General features: G+C 37.5%; 1 protein-coding gene and 1 pseudogene across 2 annotated transcripts in view; one reads left to right on the forward strand and one right to left on the reverse strand.

Annotated features, from left to right (window-relative positions):
• EYA4 (EYA transcriptional coactivator and phosphatase 4) overlaps positions 1–18,793 on the forward strand; it is a 260,900-nt gene that overhangs the window by 128,671 nt on the left and 113,436 nt on the right. For both annotated transcript variants that reach the window (XM_040965420.1, XM_040965421.1), the window contains exon 3: positions 7,198–7,247. In XM_040965420.1, coding sequence (XP_040821354.1) covers positions 7,198–7,247 — 50 coding nt within the window. The remainder of the gene's footprint in view (positions 1–7,197; positions 7,248–18,793) is intronic.
• LOC121146121 lies at positions 5,038–5,915 on the reverse strand (annotated as a pseudogene).

Consider the following 18,793-nt stretch of genomic DNA (forward strand, 5'->3'; position numbering starts at 1 on the left):
GTCTATTTTAATTTTATCAACTGTTGTCTTAAAAATAGAGTATTTAGCTGTATCTTTGAGTATAACAGAGAAGTGTCATGGAGATTGGCATTGTGACACAGAGCATTAAACAGGTGCTTGGAATGCCTGCATATACCATATGATAATGAGTATGATTGAATCCTGTTTGTACTTCCTGTTCAGTATAATTCTAACTTGCCAAGAAGGCAACAGATGATGGCTCAAGTATTGGTTTCCTGCCACCAAGTAGGAGAATTTAATGGAGTTCTTGGCTCTGGTGGTCAGCCTCACCTATGGCTTTTTTAGGCATTTGAGGACATGCAACAATATATGCAGGATATTTCTCTCTGTATTTTTCTATAAGGTTATATATGTGTAAGCATAGCGGTATAACAATTCTTTGGTTTGTTTGCAGCATAAATTATATTTGTGCATTGCTTCTACAAAATATCACAGGTTATCTCATTTAAATAAGTATAACTTGCAGTAAGCCCTGAGGAGTCACTACTGTTCAAATTGTTTTATTAAAGAATGGACACTTACTTTCCTATACTACTGTAAGTAAGGATTGCATAATATTATGAAAAATATTTTGTTAAATACTCTCAACTGTAACTAGTTGTCAGCGACTCCTTTTTTTAAAGATATATTTGTTTTTATTTGAAAGCTAGATTCATAGAGAGAGAACAGGAAAAACAATCTTCCATCCACTGGTTCACTCCCCATATGGATGCAATAGCCAGAGCTGAGCATTTCTGAAGGAGCTTCTTTTTGATCTTCCATGCTTTCCCAGACTACAAGCAGGGATTTGGTTGGGAAGTGGAACAGACAGGATATGAACTGGTGTCCATAAGGATGCCTCACTTGGAGGTGAAGGCTTGGCCAGTTGAGCCAATATGCCAGTCCCAGTCATTGTCAATTGTTAAGTGAATTCATATACCTATGTTCTTATTTACCCTACATTATCACATATATCCTGAAGTGATGTAGGAGAGGAAATATTGTGATCCATACTCATTTACTGTTACTGTCTAGTGACCATGGTAACCTGGGGAATCCTGGAAAGTGTTTTAAAAATCAATGTGGATAAAAGGGTGGCTCAATTAAGATTATTAAATGAGACCATATTTCACACTTCTGAATTGAATTTCACATTTAATTTAAAACTGTAATATAACCAATTTTGTTAGAAAGTATTAAAAATCATACAACCATTGATATTTTAAGATGTCTTTTATTTTCACTAAATCAGAATTTTAATGAAAGTAAGATGATGTTCTTCTTTATCAGGTAATCTTATACAATGATTTTATTCAACTTAATCATAAAATGTGTTTTGAAGTATGCATTCATCCAAGACAATCAACTATATAGGATTTTGATAAGAGTCATTTATTCAGATTTTAAAGGTATTCACATTTGGAACACAATATTTTAAGTTTAAATTTTTATTGACTACATTTATAAAGTGCTATGTATGAACCAACAATATCCAATTTCATTTTTGGAACAAATTTTCTATCTACGTATGTGTCCATGTATTCCTTAATATTAATATTCATTTAAATCTAAACCACATTTTATATCCTACAACTTCAATGGATAAGTGTTCCCTTTCATATAACCAATAAAAATATTTATAATGGTACTCATTACAACAACAAATTTTCATTCTTGAAGTTTTGACGTGGAGAATTGATCTCATGTTATTACTGTACAGTGTTCTAAGACTTAATAATTAGAGAGGAATTTCAAAAGAAGTTTTTTGAAAGTATCTTTTCTAATTATTCCACCCTCTGCATTTAAAAAGAAAGTATGGTAATGTTTCAGGAATTATAAATAGAAAGATTAAATAAAATCTAATTACGGTAATTGATTCCAGCTTTTTAAGAAGATTTGTGGGTGGTTTAGAAGAAATTTGTTCCTGTTTGCAATCTTTTTTATGAGATAATTCAGATCCTCCACTAGAGAATGGGAATTTCTCAAAGTTCCTAATGATTAAAAATATGAAAAAAATGAAGATTGAATTTTAATATGTGAATATAATGCAGTGCCAAACATTCTAGAGATAGTGCTATTCTGTACACGTGTTTTACAGATGTTATTTGCTTGCATTATTCTCATACTGAACTCCCACATTCTTTATAATTTAGTTCCACGCATTTTGTGTCACTCAATGCAAATGCAGCTTTAAAAACTCAGGAGGATCTAAAAAAATTTACCTACTGTAATTATCTAAATGATATTCTATTGTGAGCCCTTTTTCTGACTATGCCTCTCTCTCCGGCTCTACACTAAAACCCATTTTTTTTTAAGATAAGATTTTGATGTATATAATGGTCACACAACCCTACCTCGTTTCTTGTTCTGTTTGTTTCCGTTTCATTCAAAATATGTTCAGAAGGAGTTGATGGTTCATTGATTTAACAATTGACAATATGTTCAAATTAGGTAAAAATAGGTAAAATGTTCCATTGGTCTCCAATGGAACTTCAATGACCTCTAACATTTTTATAAATTTCTGTCAATTGCTTAATGATTCATTTAAAATGTCTTCATTATTTCAGCAAAAAAGATTGAGTTCTGGAGAAATTTGGAAAAGTCATGAAATACGTTTTTTTTTTCCCTTGGATCTATTTAAAATTTCTTTTCAAGGACAAATAGAAAGGTCACATCTTGGTCAATTGAATAATTTGGTTAGCTAGGCTATTCCATCACTTCTGTTTCAAAAATATTTATTCAAAATCATCCTTTCACTTCTCCCCATTCCTCCTGTCTTAATCCATGTCTCCGTCAGTGATAGACTGATTTATTCACGTAGCAGCTAGTATTTGGGGAACATCTGCATGAGCCTGGGGATGTGATGATCAACAACGTTTGCTGTCATGGAATTTGTGCTCCTTTTGGTTGCATCCACACGGTCTTCTCTGCCATCTCTACTTCGTTGGCTTCTTAAAACCCTTCACTGCTTCCTTGTGGTTGCATCCACACGGTCTTCTCTGCCATCTCTACTTCGTTGGCTTCTTAAAACCCTTCACTGCTTCCTTGCTTAAAGATTAAATTCTAAGTTTTTCACATATATACATAATTACTAATATTATTTCTCTGACAAACTTCATGACAGAGAAACACTAATATTTTTAAAAAAGATTTATTTATTTATTATTGGAAAGACAGATTTGCAGACAGAGAGACAGAGTGAAAGATCTTCCATCAGCTAGTTCACTTCCCAAGTAGCTACAGTGGCCAAAGCTGAGCTGATCTGAAGCCAGCAGCCAGAAGATTTTTCTGGTTCTCCCCCAAGGATGTAAGGTCCCAAGACTTTGACCATCCTTCACTGCTTTCCAGGACAGAAGCAGGAAGCTAGATGGAAGGAGTAGCAGCCAGGACATGAACCTGAGTGCTAATGGGAGCCTGGCACTTGTGAGGGGAGGAGTATCCATTTGGGTCATTTTCCAATGCAGTCCTCATTGGCTTGTTAAACATCAAATACATACTAAGACTCTATAGGTGCCAGATACCAAGACCAATAGTTATGTTTTGTGCTATTACAGTTACTGCTTGGAGACTAAGTTAATATAACGAGACCTGCTAGTAAGTTGCTTGGGGATCAATACATTAGTAAGTTATGAATATTAAAGACAGAACCCATTGGTGTTAAACATTGGCTGTAGTTGGAAGTAGAAGTCTATTCTGCTCTGGAGATTCTGCAGTCAGTCCCAAGGTCAGTTCATCATTGTGGTTGGATGAAAGACATTCATTTTGGAGTGCTTTCTGTCAAATTATTGTCAAACCATGGAAAATGAAGTTAAAAGATATATTCATTTGTTGTAATATTTTTATGAAAATATGCATACATGGAGATTTCATAAAGTGCTAGGAAAAACACAGACCATAACAAAGTACATTGATGGGGCAAGTTTTGTCAAGCTAAACTGTGGAACCACCTAGAGTGCAAGATGGGCATGGAGTCAGTTCTATGGGGAAGCTGTGGGTACCACCACTCCGAAGGGCTCCAACTCCCTCTGGTGATCATGAAAACCAGGATTGGGGCAGGGCTGGCTAGACAGGCAGTGGTACCCACTGGCATGAGTGTAAATTGAAGGGTGGAGCAGTTGGGTTAAGTTTCAATGTCCAATGACATATATGAGATCTAAGTGGCATGTGAGGCAGACTGGACCAGTCCAGGGCACATGCGGGCAAGCACAGGAACCATGGCTTGGGGCCAGTACAGTGGGGGCTATTAGACAGACTGGGCTGCAGCTCTCCCTGGTGTACGTGATGGACAAGTATGTGGTAGCCTGGGCTGGGCCTCAGCACCCATTGGTTTACAGAAAAAGTAGGGCAGAAAAAATTGATCAACTCCCCTAGTGAAGTTTGACAGCAAATTTCTGGGTGAATGGAGACTTGGAGGTGGACTGTGTCAGCCAATTGACCTTGGAAGGATTTCCTTATCCTTGGAGCGGAGATATTAAGAGCATCTCAGAACTTTTGAGACCAATTGAACAGAACCTTTAGAAAATGCTCTACCAAGGGCACCCTGGGATGACGTCAAGTGGTTGGCTGTCCCCCATCCCTGACCGGGAGGCTGAGTGTGGTTTCTCCCCTGTATTCCCCTCGTCCCCAGATACAAGAAGAACAAGAAACAGTGGTCTCATTCACTTTCCCCTGATCTTGGATCCTTCCCACCCTCATCAACTATGTAAACATCATCCAAAATAATTTTTTAAAGTACATTGGTTAAAAAGCTTTCTGCACCAAAATAACTTAGCCTTTAACTCCATTTTTCTATACGTAGTTTGAGATACCTTTCTGTGGTGAGTAATGAGCCATTGGAAACAACCAGTGGAAAGGAAGAACTCTTTTTTGTTTCCTGGTGTCCTTTTCATTTTGGTCCTGTTTCTTGGATACATTTTTAGCAGAAAAAAGAATTCTGTGTTTTTATGTTAAGAAAAATATTTTCTCTTTATATTTTCCTTTTCTTGTTTTTCCCTAACTAGTCTGGTTTTTTTTTTTTTGTTTGTTGTTTTTTGCCAATTCATCACACCATGCGTGTAATTAAGCCCAGTAAAGAGGCTTAAAAAAAAAACATGTCATCTAGAGATTTTTTCATCCACTGCTCTGCTTGGCAGCCAGTGTCTTGTCTCTCTTTTCAGCAATGGTGAGGCAGATTCCCTTCCCTCAGGGAAGAGAAATCCATGGTTTATTGCCTTTTCCAATAACAAACATGTTGGAGAGCCAAGTGGCAAAGCTGTTGTCATTGGCATCTTTGACATGCACCACATCAAAAGAGCCAGGATGTCTCTCTCTCTCTCTCTGTTGGTGATCACACCAATTCTCCCAATGTTGGCACCCCCAGTCACCATGCACAGATTACCAGTGTCAAACTTGATGAAATCGATAATCTTGCCAGTTTCCAGATCAATTTGAATGGTATCATTCACCTTGATTAGGGGATCAGGATAGTGAGTCGTACGAGCATCATGAGTCACCAGATGATATGCCTTTTGTGCTCACGAAGATCTTTCTCACTTTGCACAATTTGTACTTGGCTTCCTCAGAAGTAATGCGATGCACAGCAAAGCGACCCTTGGTATCATAGATCAGACAGAAATTCTCTCCCGTCTTGTCAGTGCTGATGACATCCAGGAAACCAGCAGGAAAAGTTATATCAGTTCGGACTTTCCCATCACTGTTAATAAACTGGTGTATGCAAATTTTCTAAACTTCATCCCTGTCAGTGCATACTTAAGCCTGTTCCTTAGGAAAATGATGAGAGGGAGACATTTTGTCAACTTGTGGGGACTGGTGGATGGGTGAGGAGCAAAAACTCTGGTCAATTTATCCAGCATCCAGTGCTTTGTAGCTGCTACACGCTTAAGGTGCTTCTTGGGCCCATGAGCCATGGCTGAGCTGCAAACGGAAAGAGCACTAACTAGTCTTATAAGTACTTCTTCATTTCTCCATCTCATGATGCTATGTTAAAGGCATAGAAAACAGAATATCATAGAGTCAGGTAGCACTCTGTTCAGTTTTATTTTCATACTCTGTAATGTACATATAGGTTGTGAGAAGGATACAACTAATCAAGGAAATAACTGATTCCCAGATTATAAAAATCCAGGCTTGGAATTGAAGACAAAATATAAAGGCTTTTGATAGTGTGGGAATTTTTGTGATCTTTTAAGCATTCTTGTGAGTCAAAGGAGTAAAACCTACTTATGGGGTTGGAAAGACCTCCTTTTCAATTTCAAAATCTGTTTCAACTTATAACATTCATATCACATTTTCATGACATATATTCAGTGGTCCCCATTTATTTTTCTCTAGGCCACAGATTAGATGTTAAAATCTTGAATTCTGTAGATTGGAAGATAGATACTTGAAATGTGGACAGCTTAAATATCTAAGAATTGGGCTTGAGACTTTTGAGGCTGGTCTACTCTGCATATATGCATTTTCAAGGCCGTGTTAAACAGACATTGATATCTATGCTTCAAGTCAAATTGTGAAAGGGGGTGAATTTGTGCTTTCCCTTGTCTTGGAGGAGGTACCTCCCGCTTCTGTCCAGAAATGGCTAGTGTGTCCTAGGAGGAAAAGTTGTTCTCCTTCCTTAACCTTTTGTGAGTTAAAAACCACAAAGTTGAAATACAATCTGTGAAGCATTCTGCAAATATGTGAGCGATGTCCATGAACAACGCTTAAGCTTAATTGATATGCTGAGACATATGTAGAACAGTGACTGGATCGAGAAGATGGAAATGAATGCATGGGTGCTTCAGCTAACACTGCACTGTGCCCCAGAACCTGGTGTTTGTGATTCTTAGGTGATGTATAGGAGACAGAGCAGTATCAATTGGAAAAACACTTGTTGGTGGACTGAGAACAGCACAACTTTCTAGCTCCTCAGTGGAAAACACAGTTCTGCAGTTTCTTTGTTCCCACTAAGGCTAGCGTGGCTGTTTTAGCAGAACATTTTACAACCTTATGGAGTGCAGGGAAGTGTATTCAGCAGATGTTCATGGGGTAATAATGAAATGTGCTGTTTAGTACTATGTGCTGATTCTGTAAAATATGGGCACTATTTTATACAGATCATGATGAGCAGAGCTATATCCACTTCCAACATCAAGTACCTGACCTTGCATGAGGAAATGGTGTTTTCATGTGAGAATAACTAGTACTCTTTTCTTGCAGGTGAAGAAAACGTGCACAGAATCTGATGTTTCAGAACCTCAGAATTCCAGGTACAGTAAGATGAATACTGTCAGTCCACTCAGAAAAATTATAATTTTGGAGAACTGGTAAGATGCCATATGTATAACAAATACAAAAGAAACTTGAAACATTTAACAGCAACATAAACATCTGTAGAAATAGTTGAAAAGATGCTCTTGTTATTCATTAGTTAGGGTCAATTGTGATTTTTCATCCTGGTTTACATTCTAGTGCTAAATTTGTGTTATCGAAAGAAAAATGTATTTCTTTTACTTTCTGGTGAAACATCACTGGATTTTTCAGAGTGCTATCAAATGAGAAAACTCAGCATGTTTCTGGCATTTTCTTGTTGGTTCTTTGGGGTTGGTGGAAATAATTAATTATTGTGATCTGCCCACTTAATAAATTTCACACTGTTTAGATTTATGTGATTGGACCAGGTATTTGATAGATATTTTGGGGACTGTATATTTGCAATACTTTTATTGAAAAATCCAGACCTCAGTTTAGAAGCTCAGAAGTGCTGTAGATGCTTTGTCAACAGTAAGCATACTTCCTTGGTATGTCTTTAATAATGTGGCTTAATCTATTACATTAGTAAATTTGTATGTAATTGTGAGGTGAGTCCTTATTTTGCCCCGTTGATTCTGGAATGTAATGCTTGTAGTGTTTCTTGAAACAATAAAATAATAAGGAACTTAATTCTTTGCTACAACGTTTTCCTTTGGGAGAGCAAGTTTACAGTAACTTTTCACTTAGAGTTTCAGTAGATCTTCCTGTGTTTCCTTTCTGTGGTATGCTATCCCAATCATTGATTTTTGAAAAAAAAAATTATGAACAACTTTTATGTACTTCACAGTACAGATTTAAAAACATATATGATACATTTCACCTTACCATACCTACCACTCAAGTCCTTACCCACCCTTTTTTGTATTATTATTATTATTATTATTATTATTAATTTTATAATGATGTATTTCCAATTCCCTTCACAAACACATGGTTACTATTCCATTAGGTATTGAACTCAATCGGTGGCAAGTTGAGAGAAAAAAAACACTTTAGAGTATAGAAAAATGCATAAATAACAATCAATTTTCAAAATGCCAATATCATGCATATAGATAATGATTCAGCTGTAGTCTTTCCTTTTAAGAATATGTTATACAGCATATGCAAGCACTGGTTTGTTATTTATAACCTATGAAAACAACAACAACAACAACCCAGTTTACCTTTGTTATAGATACTTAGTAGCAATGATTGTGCACATTCGTATCTGGCTTCATTTGGTTTTCTCTCGGAGCCACAGGCCAGGTGCTTGATGCAGTGGGTAAGATACCATTTGAGTTGCCTGCATCCCATATGTAGTGCCAAGTTCAAGACGTGGTTCCTCTGCTCTTGATGCAACTGTCTGACAGGGTGTACGAAGGGACGCAGCACATGTTGGTTCTGGTCCTGGGTTCCCAATGCTCTTACGGGAAACCTGTATTGAACTCTGGGCTCCTGATTTTGGCCTAACCTAGCAGGCTTTGGGAAAATCAACCAGCAAATGAAATTCATTTATGTATCTGTCTCTGTCTCTATGTTTTTCAAAGTAAGCATAAATAAATGGTTAATTTTAAAGAATCATAAGCATTTATGTTCCTACCTCCACCTTGCTATCTGTCAGTGTGTTTGTGTGTGTGTGTGTGTGTGTGTGTGGAAAGGAAAAGAAAGATAGAGGGGGAGGAAGAGATTGAGGTTTTAAGCCTGCGGCTAGGTAAATTTTTTTCTAAACAAATCTGAATACCAGAGCTCAAAATGAAATGCTGTGTTAGCATAAAATATGAACTGAAGACATGATTATAAAATGTTGCCTCACTTGGAACCTGAAGCAAGCATCATTCATTTATTTAGCTAACTTTATGGAGTGTTGGTTTTGGATTTGGATTGATCAGAATGAATGCAGATGGAAAGTATTTTTCCAGTAGGGAAGCAATTAAATAGGGTGTGGAGAGTTTGACAGAATTGTGGAAGTGACATGTGTGTATCAGCAAATTCTTTGTCTTGCTTGGACTTCATCCCCCTTTGCAAAAGAAATGATTAGACTACATGTGTAAATCATAGATTAGGAAAAAGAATTGACAGACCCATGCAAAGTAATAAGGAAGGCAAATTGTCTTCTTGAAGGTAAAATTAACATGTGTATACTGAACTCCATCTTGTAGGGATGGTGTTTTCTCTATTTCTTAAAACTGTTCAACTTGATGTTGTATTAGAAAGAATACAAGGTGCTTTGCATAAACATTGGTATTCTTTACATCCATTTCATTTTTCATACTTGCTGTGTTCAGAATATATTGTTCTTGCCTATTGCTTCCATAACGAATAATGCCTGTGAGACGGGTACATGAGAAAATAAAACTATATGTTTTCTTCATGCATTACCTTATCCTAAAAACAAACCTGTCACCTGATAGGATGTCTTAAAATAGAAACTTTGTGAAACATTAACTTGTTTTTGATTTTCCTATATTTATAGCAGATTTATTTCAGATGTGTATTTCATTTGAATCATTCCTGAAAATACACAATTTCAGTTGAATGTAATAAGCCTCCAAGCAAGTGATGTTATAGCAAAAATGTCCATGGATCTCACATGCTTTAACACTCTGACTTCCAGTCTTCTTCCTTGTGGTATGAGAAGAGGAACTAATCGATCTCCGATTGCAGTGTTCCCCAACTCTCAGAGTGCCTCTACTTCAAAATAGTCTCACAAGACTATTTTTTTGTTTGTTTGTTTATCTTGTGTTTCTGTTTCTTTGCTGGTTTTTTGTTTTGTTTTGTTTTCCTTTTGAATCTCTGTAAGAGCATTTTAGGCAAGAACAGAGCAAACAAGTATCACCAAAAGGAAGAAAACATAGAGGGAGCAGTGTTATTCTATGCAGGTTCTGTTCATTAATGCGTGAGTGGAAATACTTGATGAAATCAGGCTGTGAAGGAACTTGGAGGAATTACAGCAGCTTTCTTCCTGTGGTAGCTTTGTCTTAACTTAGCCATAGTAGCAGCCGCAGAATACATTGGGAGATCTAAGAGAGAATATTGAAATGCAGGAAGTACTTACGGTGCTTATGAGCTAAGATGATAGTTTTTCCATACGGAACAGTGTAAAAAGATTCTATGGTAATGGTGAGGGTTGACTCTTTCCCACTTCATAAGTTAAAGAAATTGAGATGGCTAAGAACATAATGACAGCTTAGAATCAGGAAAACCCATGGCCTGTATCTTTTTGATTGTTTCTTTGCTAATACTACCGTTACCAAGAGAAAGGTAAAAAATGACTTTTCTATTTTTAAAGAAGCATTGGGGTTAATTCCAGTTACCTATCTAAGATTTAAGTGAGCATCAGGAAGTTTATTTAAGATTTATGTGTAAATGCTTAAGAAATGCAATTAATTCATCTGTGTAAATAGCTACAATATATCAATGTAATATTTGGGATATTCTTTTCTTGCTAGTAAATAATTATTGCAATATCTTGAGAAGACAAGGGTGCTTAGCTACATGCAAGTGGTTGTCTAAAACTTCAATGGTCCATTGCATTCATAGTAGAAAGGAGAAGACCCTTTTATGAAAAATAAGCATAGTATTTTAATGTGTCAAGTCAGAGGCCTATCTAACTCAATCTCTTTCTCCAAAAAGAATCAAAACCACATGTCCAGGAGTAGGCATGTAGCATGGTGATGAAGATGCTGGTGAAGATCCATGCATCTGTGTCAGGTGCTCTGACTCCAGCTTCCCGCTTAGGTAATCACTAGGAGGAAGTGGTGATGGCTCAAACAATTGATTTCCTCTTGTTGTTCTGTTTGGGGAATGAAGCGGAATTTTTCTCTCCGCCTCTAAAATAAATAATCAATATTTAGCATTTGTAATACCAGGTTGCATTTGTAGTTCCTATGAATTTAAGATTTTTTACAATAACACAATCTAACCATACCACCCTGATAATACTGTCTCTGGGATTTAGCTACACTATTAGTATACACGAACTTTTGGACCAGTGAAGTAATAAGTTACTAACCACCTTGAAAAGTGATAATTAACTCCTTCCAGTTATTTAAAATAATCTCTTGCAAGTTCCAAGGCATACTTCTGCTGCAAATAATAGATAAATAATGGTAGCTATCTAGATAGAGAGTCTGTGAGTGATTTAATCCTCATGCAATTTAGTTAATGTGAGTTATATTATGGCTTAATCCTTTTCCTACCAGGTTGGAGAGTGTTTTGTCTGGCCTCATGTGGATGCCTGTCTGATTTCTCCTTTATTTTGCGTGGCATGCCTTCGAGGTTTTCTTAATCCATTTTGCCTTTTCTGGAGTGTGCTGACAGATTCGTGCCAGTGTAGATACAGCTGGGCTGAAAGTAGAAATGGATGATGGGTCCTGTCACCTGTTAATCTTGTCCTCAGTGGCTTGGCGTATCTTGCAGCTTTGGGTCATGATAACCTACTGAGCTGATTTCCTCAATTACCTGAGGTATCTGCTGACTCCTTATTATCAGGGATGATCAGAGATTCAAATAACACTCAAAACTTAGATTTTTAGATGGGTGGTATGAAAAGCATGAATGAGTTTTAACATCCTTTGGTCATCTAAATAAATTCAGCCTTTTAATTTTACTTCCGAAGACTTTTTGGAACACCTTCATGTCTACTCCTTTGTGTAGTTCCTTCTCTAGACTGAAACATTTGCTAAGTGAATGGGCAAAGGAGAATGACAGACGCTTGAAAAGCCCTGGTACGTGCTTCTCACAGAATTATCCTTTACTATATGTTTACAATGAATAAGACTAATCTTTAAGCCTTATTACTACCTTTTCCTTATGCAGACCACTGCTTTCTTATGTCTGGCTTTTATTTTTGAACTCTGCTTTCTTTTCATTTCATACCTTTACGTGAGTATCTCTTCAAAGCTTAGGATGTGGCTCACAGTGATGTGGAGCTCACCACACTCTCAAAGATATTCTTTACTGTCCTGCCTGATTCAGGTGGAGAAACAGTAGGAAGGATTGGAAACTAGGTAAATGGATTGGGGCTAGTTGTTTCAGTTTCGACTTTCATTGGTTGCAGCTACACTAAGCCCATTGAAACAGAAAGGTAATGTTTGCTTTTTGTTGTTGTTTTGGTATTTTGTTGCTAGTAAACAAAGGTGTGGTTCCTTAGAAAACTCAGAGAGAGCTTGTTGAGCTGGGATGTTGGAGGAGCCAGGGACTGCCTTTATGTCAGATGATTTTAGTATGTCCCTGATCTCTCTGCAGAGCTTCTTCAGAGTCTTGCTGTCTGTGGGTGTGGACTGAGTGATCACCTTACTGGTTTCTTCTCTAGCCTCCCAATATGAGGAAAATACACATGTTGACCCTGCTTCTGATTTTATGATTCAACTCTTGCTACCCGGACTATAAACACTTCTTTCTTTATCTCAGTCAGGTGTTACTAGGGATGGAAATGACTTGAGAGGTAGGGTCTCAGAAGACAAGCACAGTTTTCAGAAGCTGCATGTGGGAACATACTGGAGGTAGGGAGGAGGCGAGAACTCCAAGGAAATGATACTGAGCAGATAGCCCAACACATGCACTTTGTTTTCTACTACTTCCTTTCTCATAATACACTCATATAACCTTTGTGTTACATACAATGCCAGCTCCTCCCTTACCCTCCACTTTCCTAGATACAGCATATATAAGGGAATCATAAAATGTGCTTTCGCTTTCCCAACCAACCTTAAGTCAGTGATTATCCATTCACAATATTCTAGACTCAGAGCTTGATTGCACAGGTCAGGCGTTTAGGTTCTATTATCTGTGAGTAATAGAGTGCCAGATATGTGCTTTCACCTTCTCCCCTATATGCATTAGTAGAAAGCTGCATCAGAAGTAGTGGAGCCAGATACTCAGAAATGGGATGTTGGCATTCGAACAGGTGATTCAACGTGCTGCACTACAGCAAACAAACTGCTTGCTTGTTAATAATCAACTTTCAGTAGAACTAGTCAGGGTCCCACAAGAACTACATTAATTCCTTCCATGGATAACACCCCCTAAGACTCAGTAGCCCAATGTCTTTGCACTAAGTCCCATTTGTTAGTGCCTATACCACCTCCTGACACTGCACACTAAGGACTAAGATGATAACACCGGTGTATAGAAGGACATACTACAAAAGTATTAGAATCATAGCAGCTTTGTTGGCTGCTCTTCTGTTCAGTTGAACTGCATGTATTCTTACTATTATTCTAGACATAGAATCTTAGTACACATGTTCTAAACTCACTGTGAGTAAAAATATGACAGCTTTAAATGAAAAGAAACAAGGGCCTCTGGCAATTTTTCATTTCACAGTTCAGTTGCAGGGATACATTTTACTTCTCCTGAAGCCTTTATTTCTTGGTCATCTACTCTGTGCCAGGAACTGAGTCTTGAGGTTGCTCGATGAATACAAAAGGAGCAGGTCTAATAATGGAGTATGTTAGAAGCATGTTAGGGAATAGGAAAGGAGACCTGGAATATTGTCAGAGTATAGGTTGTGATTTTAAGCTGGATGCTGGGCATGAGGAAGGACAGTGTGCCTAGAATAAGCCCAGGATTTCAAAATTAATGCTGCAGTCATCTTGACAAAGTTATTAATCTTAGTTTTTACTGCATTTTGAAAAAAAAATATTTCCTTTGGAATTTTAGTAAGTCAGTTGCAAATATCTTTTTTTTTTCTTGTCTAATTGTCAGTGATCTCTGAGAGTTTCCTGCTGATAAGTGTTTGATACACCACCCCAAAATGAGATTTTCCTCAGCAAGGAATGCTCCTCTCTGCTATAGCATGTGTGTTCTGTAACACCAAGACTCTGTCATAATTGAAGTTTTCAAGGTTATTTTTTTAAAGTATTAATTTAGAAGCAGAGAAAGCACTCCCATATGTGGCTCATCCCTCAAATGCTTGTGGTAGTCTGGGAGCTAGAACCTGGGAGCAGGAACTCAATCCAGGTTTCCCAGATGGTTGGCAGCAACTGAATAACTTGAGCCATCATCCCTGCCACTCAGGGTCTGCACTGGCAGGAAGCTGGACTTAGGGGGCAGAGCTGGAAATGTGACTAAGGCACTCTAATGTGGGATGTGGGCATCCCAGCTGAAGGCCTGCTTCAGTTTCAAGCTTCTTTGTCAACTGACCACAGTTTCTTTAGAAAGTACAGCTCTTAAAGTTTCAGCCATAATATAGGTAAGGACTTAGTAACAACTTCAAAAATCTGCCTTCTGAAAGCATGGAGATTTTGTTCATTATCTCACATTGAATCATCACATTTCAGTCGTCTTAGCAACCTACACAATGTTCTCATTTGCTTTTCAATAAGCAGTGGATGAATGGATTCTTTGTTCGTGTGTTTATGAATTTCTATCACCTGATACTTGGTGTCTTTTGAGCATGATTACTGTGCCAATTATTGTCTTTATATTCCCCAAATTCAAGAACTTAAAATTACACTCTGCTTTTCCTAAAAATGAAGGTTAGGAAAATGGTTTATAAGCTTGACTTTAAAAGTTCTTTTAATTAAAATTAAACTTTAAGGCCCTACCCACTTGATTGTCCAACAGATGTCACCCACACAGGCAGATCTGAGGAACAAACAGGAGTCCTAGAGTTTTTGAGAGAATGCCTTCCTCTTTTTCTATTACTGCATGCATATTCCAGATTTCTGCATGGAAGAACATGTAGCAAGCATTTAGAGAGTGTCTACCTTGTAGTGAGTGAATGTAAATGACTGTCATTGTTAGTTAGTGTTAGTGTTGGCAAGCAAGAGTCTAATAACACAACATGAGACGTAGAAGCAAGGAAACATAAATGTAAGAATTCTAAATGCCTACACCCAGGATACTTCAGCATTGCGTTTGAAATCTCACTATGTTGGAGTAAACCTGAGAACAGAAGATATGCCTTGGTACAATGTAATGGTTCTATTCAATGTTGGTAGCCCTGATCCTCTAAGCAAAAGTCAAATCATGCTGCGCATCACAAAATTTTAGGATTATTTCTACACAAACTGAGCCCATCTTAAATGTGTTGTTGCTTAAAATGATACACATCTCAGCAACATAAAATTTTACTCAGTCCTAGTAATTATTTATTGAAAAATCTGGATAGCTGAAGTTTTGTAATCTTTTTCCGCTACTAGCAGTCATAATTGTAATATCTGGATCATTAAAGAGTTTTGCTGGTTTGTTTGTAATTTAGTGCAGGTACTTAGTATAATATCTGGCATAAAGCAGTAGCACAATGTTTCTTATATAAATGAATGGATAAAGCAAGAATTCATTATCTTTTTTGCTAATCTTGCTGTAATATGGTGCATAATGGCTAATAAGGCTTAAGTACCATTTATAAACACAAATGTAAGAATGATTGGCTCTAACAAGTAAGGGCACTATAGCTTAGCTTTTCCAAAGGGGAGTCCCAATTTATATTTGCTGTCCCAGTGTTAATTTAGTTAGAGATACTCCACTTGAAAAACCCCAGTTTACCTGATAAATTTTATAGTTATCCTAATTGAAGTCATCATGCCTTTACCAAAATTTGAGAAAAAAAAATTTTAATAAGCCTCTTTTTTCCCATTTCCTTCCTTCATTCTCTTCCTTATTTCTGTTGTAGTAATGGACTATTACAGTTTTATCTTTAAAGTGAAATGCCGTGTAAAAATAGTCCTGGGAACGAAAGATCACCTGGGAAGTTCTTGTTCTTGTTTTTGTAGATTTGATTTAAATAGAAAGCTCTCTGTTGCCCTCTGTCATGGGAGCAATTTGCAGAAATTTTGTATCTCTGAAAACTAATGGTATCTTTTAAAGAGAAAAAAAAAGTTATGATTTTTAAGATGTCATTGTTTCAGGAATGAACAAAGTCTGAAGTGATAGCATAGAGTACATCCTTTATCCCTCTAACGTTGCCCGTTCTCTGGTCTTTCAATTCTGTACAGAACCTGAGGTCCCAATGGTTTTGGCTACTAGAGATCATGCCAGTGCCTGGGAAAAAAATGATTAATGCAGCTTGGTAGAAAGCCAAGACATGCGTCACGCCCTCTCAGAGCAGCTGTCGTACTGGAGACTGCTAGCTTCAGCACAGTGTCTGCCATAGAATTAGTAACAACACCGGCTGTTGGAACTCAGACACTGACTTACATATTGTAACCATTACATTTTAGGTGTGCTGTTGGGGTGGTTGTTAGCCTGGATTTTGTCATTATTTATTGTTTATATATTATAAAGACCATCAAATGATGAAAACCACGATGTACAGAAGTGTATTTATCCGTGTGTCTGTGTAGTTGCCATATGACTGGAAATCTAGATGACGCCCCAGTGTTTCCTGCACGGGAGATTTGGAAGGTTTAATGCTTTGTTATGCAAGATTATGCAGCATACTCAGAACTTATCGACACATTGTAAACCTATCCAACACTGCCTAAATGCAGGTCCCAGTAATAGCCCTGCCGCTGGGAGGATCCCAAACTTGCTCATACATTTTCAGAATCTCTCATTTCTTAAAAGATGTCTTTGTTGGTCAAAGGAGGCTATTATGTGCCCAAAACACCCATTTGTTTTCAATAAACTAAATAAAGATTTGAGAAACACAAGGCTTTGCAAACAGTGTTGGAGGAGTCAATGTTTTGAACACCCAACCCAGAATGAGCCAGTTTCCCTTACCAGAAAAACCTTCTTTCCAACACCCATTGACAGGTACAGTGCTCACGGCTCACAGATAGATACTTGACATTGCAATAAGGAAAAGGAATCTACTTGTGAGTATGCGTCACAAAATACAATCCATCAGTATTTTTTTCCCAAAGATTTATTTATTTTTATTAGAAAGGCAGATATATACAGAGGAGGAGAGCTAGAGAGGAAGATATTATATCCGATGATTCAATCCCCAAGAGGCTGCAATGGCTGGAGCTGAGCCAATCCAAAGGCAGGAGTTGGGGGCCTCTTCCATGTCTTCCACATGGGTGCAGGGTCCCAAGGCCTTGGCCCATCCTCTACTGCTTTCCCAGCCCTCAGGCAGGAAGCTGGATGGGAAGTAGGGCCCCCGGGATTAGAACCAGTGCCCATATGTGATCCCGGTGTATGCAAGGTGAGGACTTTAGCCACTAGGCTACCATGCCAGGCCCAATCCATCAGTATGTTAAAAAAAAAGAATATCAGTGTTCCAGTAACGTCACTTGACAATATGTGTTGAGTAGAATAACTCAGTAAGCTCCAGTGATCTGGATTCAGAATTGTTTCCAAAATTCCTGTATTCTACTGTCTTTTTAGTCTTTCCAATTCATTTACATACTGTCAATTTTATTTGCTGTCATGTTTTTTTTATTGGAGCATATTAATGTAATGATAGACACATACACACACACACACAAATATATCGCATTTATTGGTTTACTCCCAAAACAGCCACAACACCCAGGACGGGATTTGGTTTAAACAAGAAACTTGGGACTCTGTCTTCATCATGGTTGACAAGGACCTGAATTTTTGGTCCAAAATCCATTGCCTCCCATGGTGTGAGTCAGCAGCAAGCTGAGGAAAGTGGGGCAGAGATTCCGATCAGAGCATTCTAATTAGTGATGCCTCCATCACCAAGTGATGTCTTAACATTTGTGCCAAGTGCTATTCCCAGAATACTTGTCTTTTCAGAAAATTGAATTGCATTACATAGAAAATTGGCAATGTTTGAGGAATACAGGAAGTCATCTACTTATCAAATTGATAATTGCTAGGCTATTTATCATATTTAAGAACAGTGTTTAAACAGGAATTGGAAAACCTTCAGATTAATTTTTCTTACTTGTGTATTTCACATGTTTCAAGTTAATAGTGCTTTCCTCTGTGTATCCTTTCCTCTATGTTCCTTTTACTTAAAGCCACTACCTGACTACTGAGTTTTCTGTAACGCTTAGGAGGTGAAACTAAAAAAGAAAAAGGAAAAGAAAAGAGAGAGAGAGAGAGAGCGCGGGTGGTGCAAGTCATAAGCCTTTTCTTCAAGTCAAGAATGAGATAAAGAGCTTATTTTACTTGTTTGCAATTCCTGGGAGTGATCAAACTGGTTTTACGAAGTAGGTGAATTGGTTCTGTGTGCATGATTGGAGTGAGCAGGATATCAAGACTCATTTACTCAAAGTATTTTGAATATTTTTTTTTTGCTTTCTAAATAATATTACCCCTTTTCAAATGAAAAAAGGATTCATTCCTGTGCAGTAGACTTGCATTAAATCAAATTTTACAACCAAATTGAAGCTGTTCTCAGTCAGTTGAACTCTTGCTCAGTGAGTAACTATCAGGACAGGTTTCAATTTCTTTTTATTTGGGGAGTCATTTCTTCAGTTGCTACTTTTTCTTATATTTTTATGTTGCTTTTGACCTAGTTGGCTTTTCTGTTTATATTGTCAGCAGCAACGGTTGAAATGTCTAAGTCGGACATGTGTTTTTTATTTCAAAATCCTCAGTTAAAATTGCTCCTTTTGTGTGCATGCTGTGGAAGGCTTGTTTGAAACTATTGGGA

The sequence above is a fragment of the Ochotona curzoniae genome, unplaced genomic scaffold, assembly GCF_017591425.1.
Source record: "Ochotona curzoniae isolate NIBS_2020 unplaced genomic scaffold, NIBS_Ocur_1.0 scaffold_3890, whole genome shotgun sequence".
In the NCBI taxonomy this organism is placed as follows: domain Eukaryota; kingdom Metazoa; phylum Chordata; class Mammalia; order Lagomorpha; family Ochotonidae; genus Ochotona; species Ochotona curzoniae.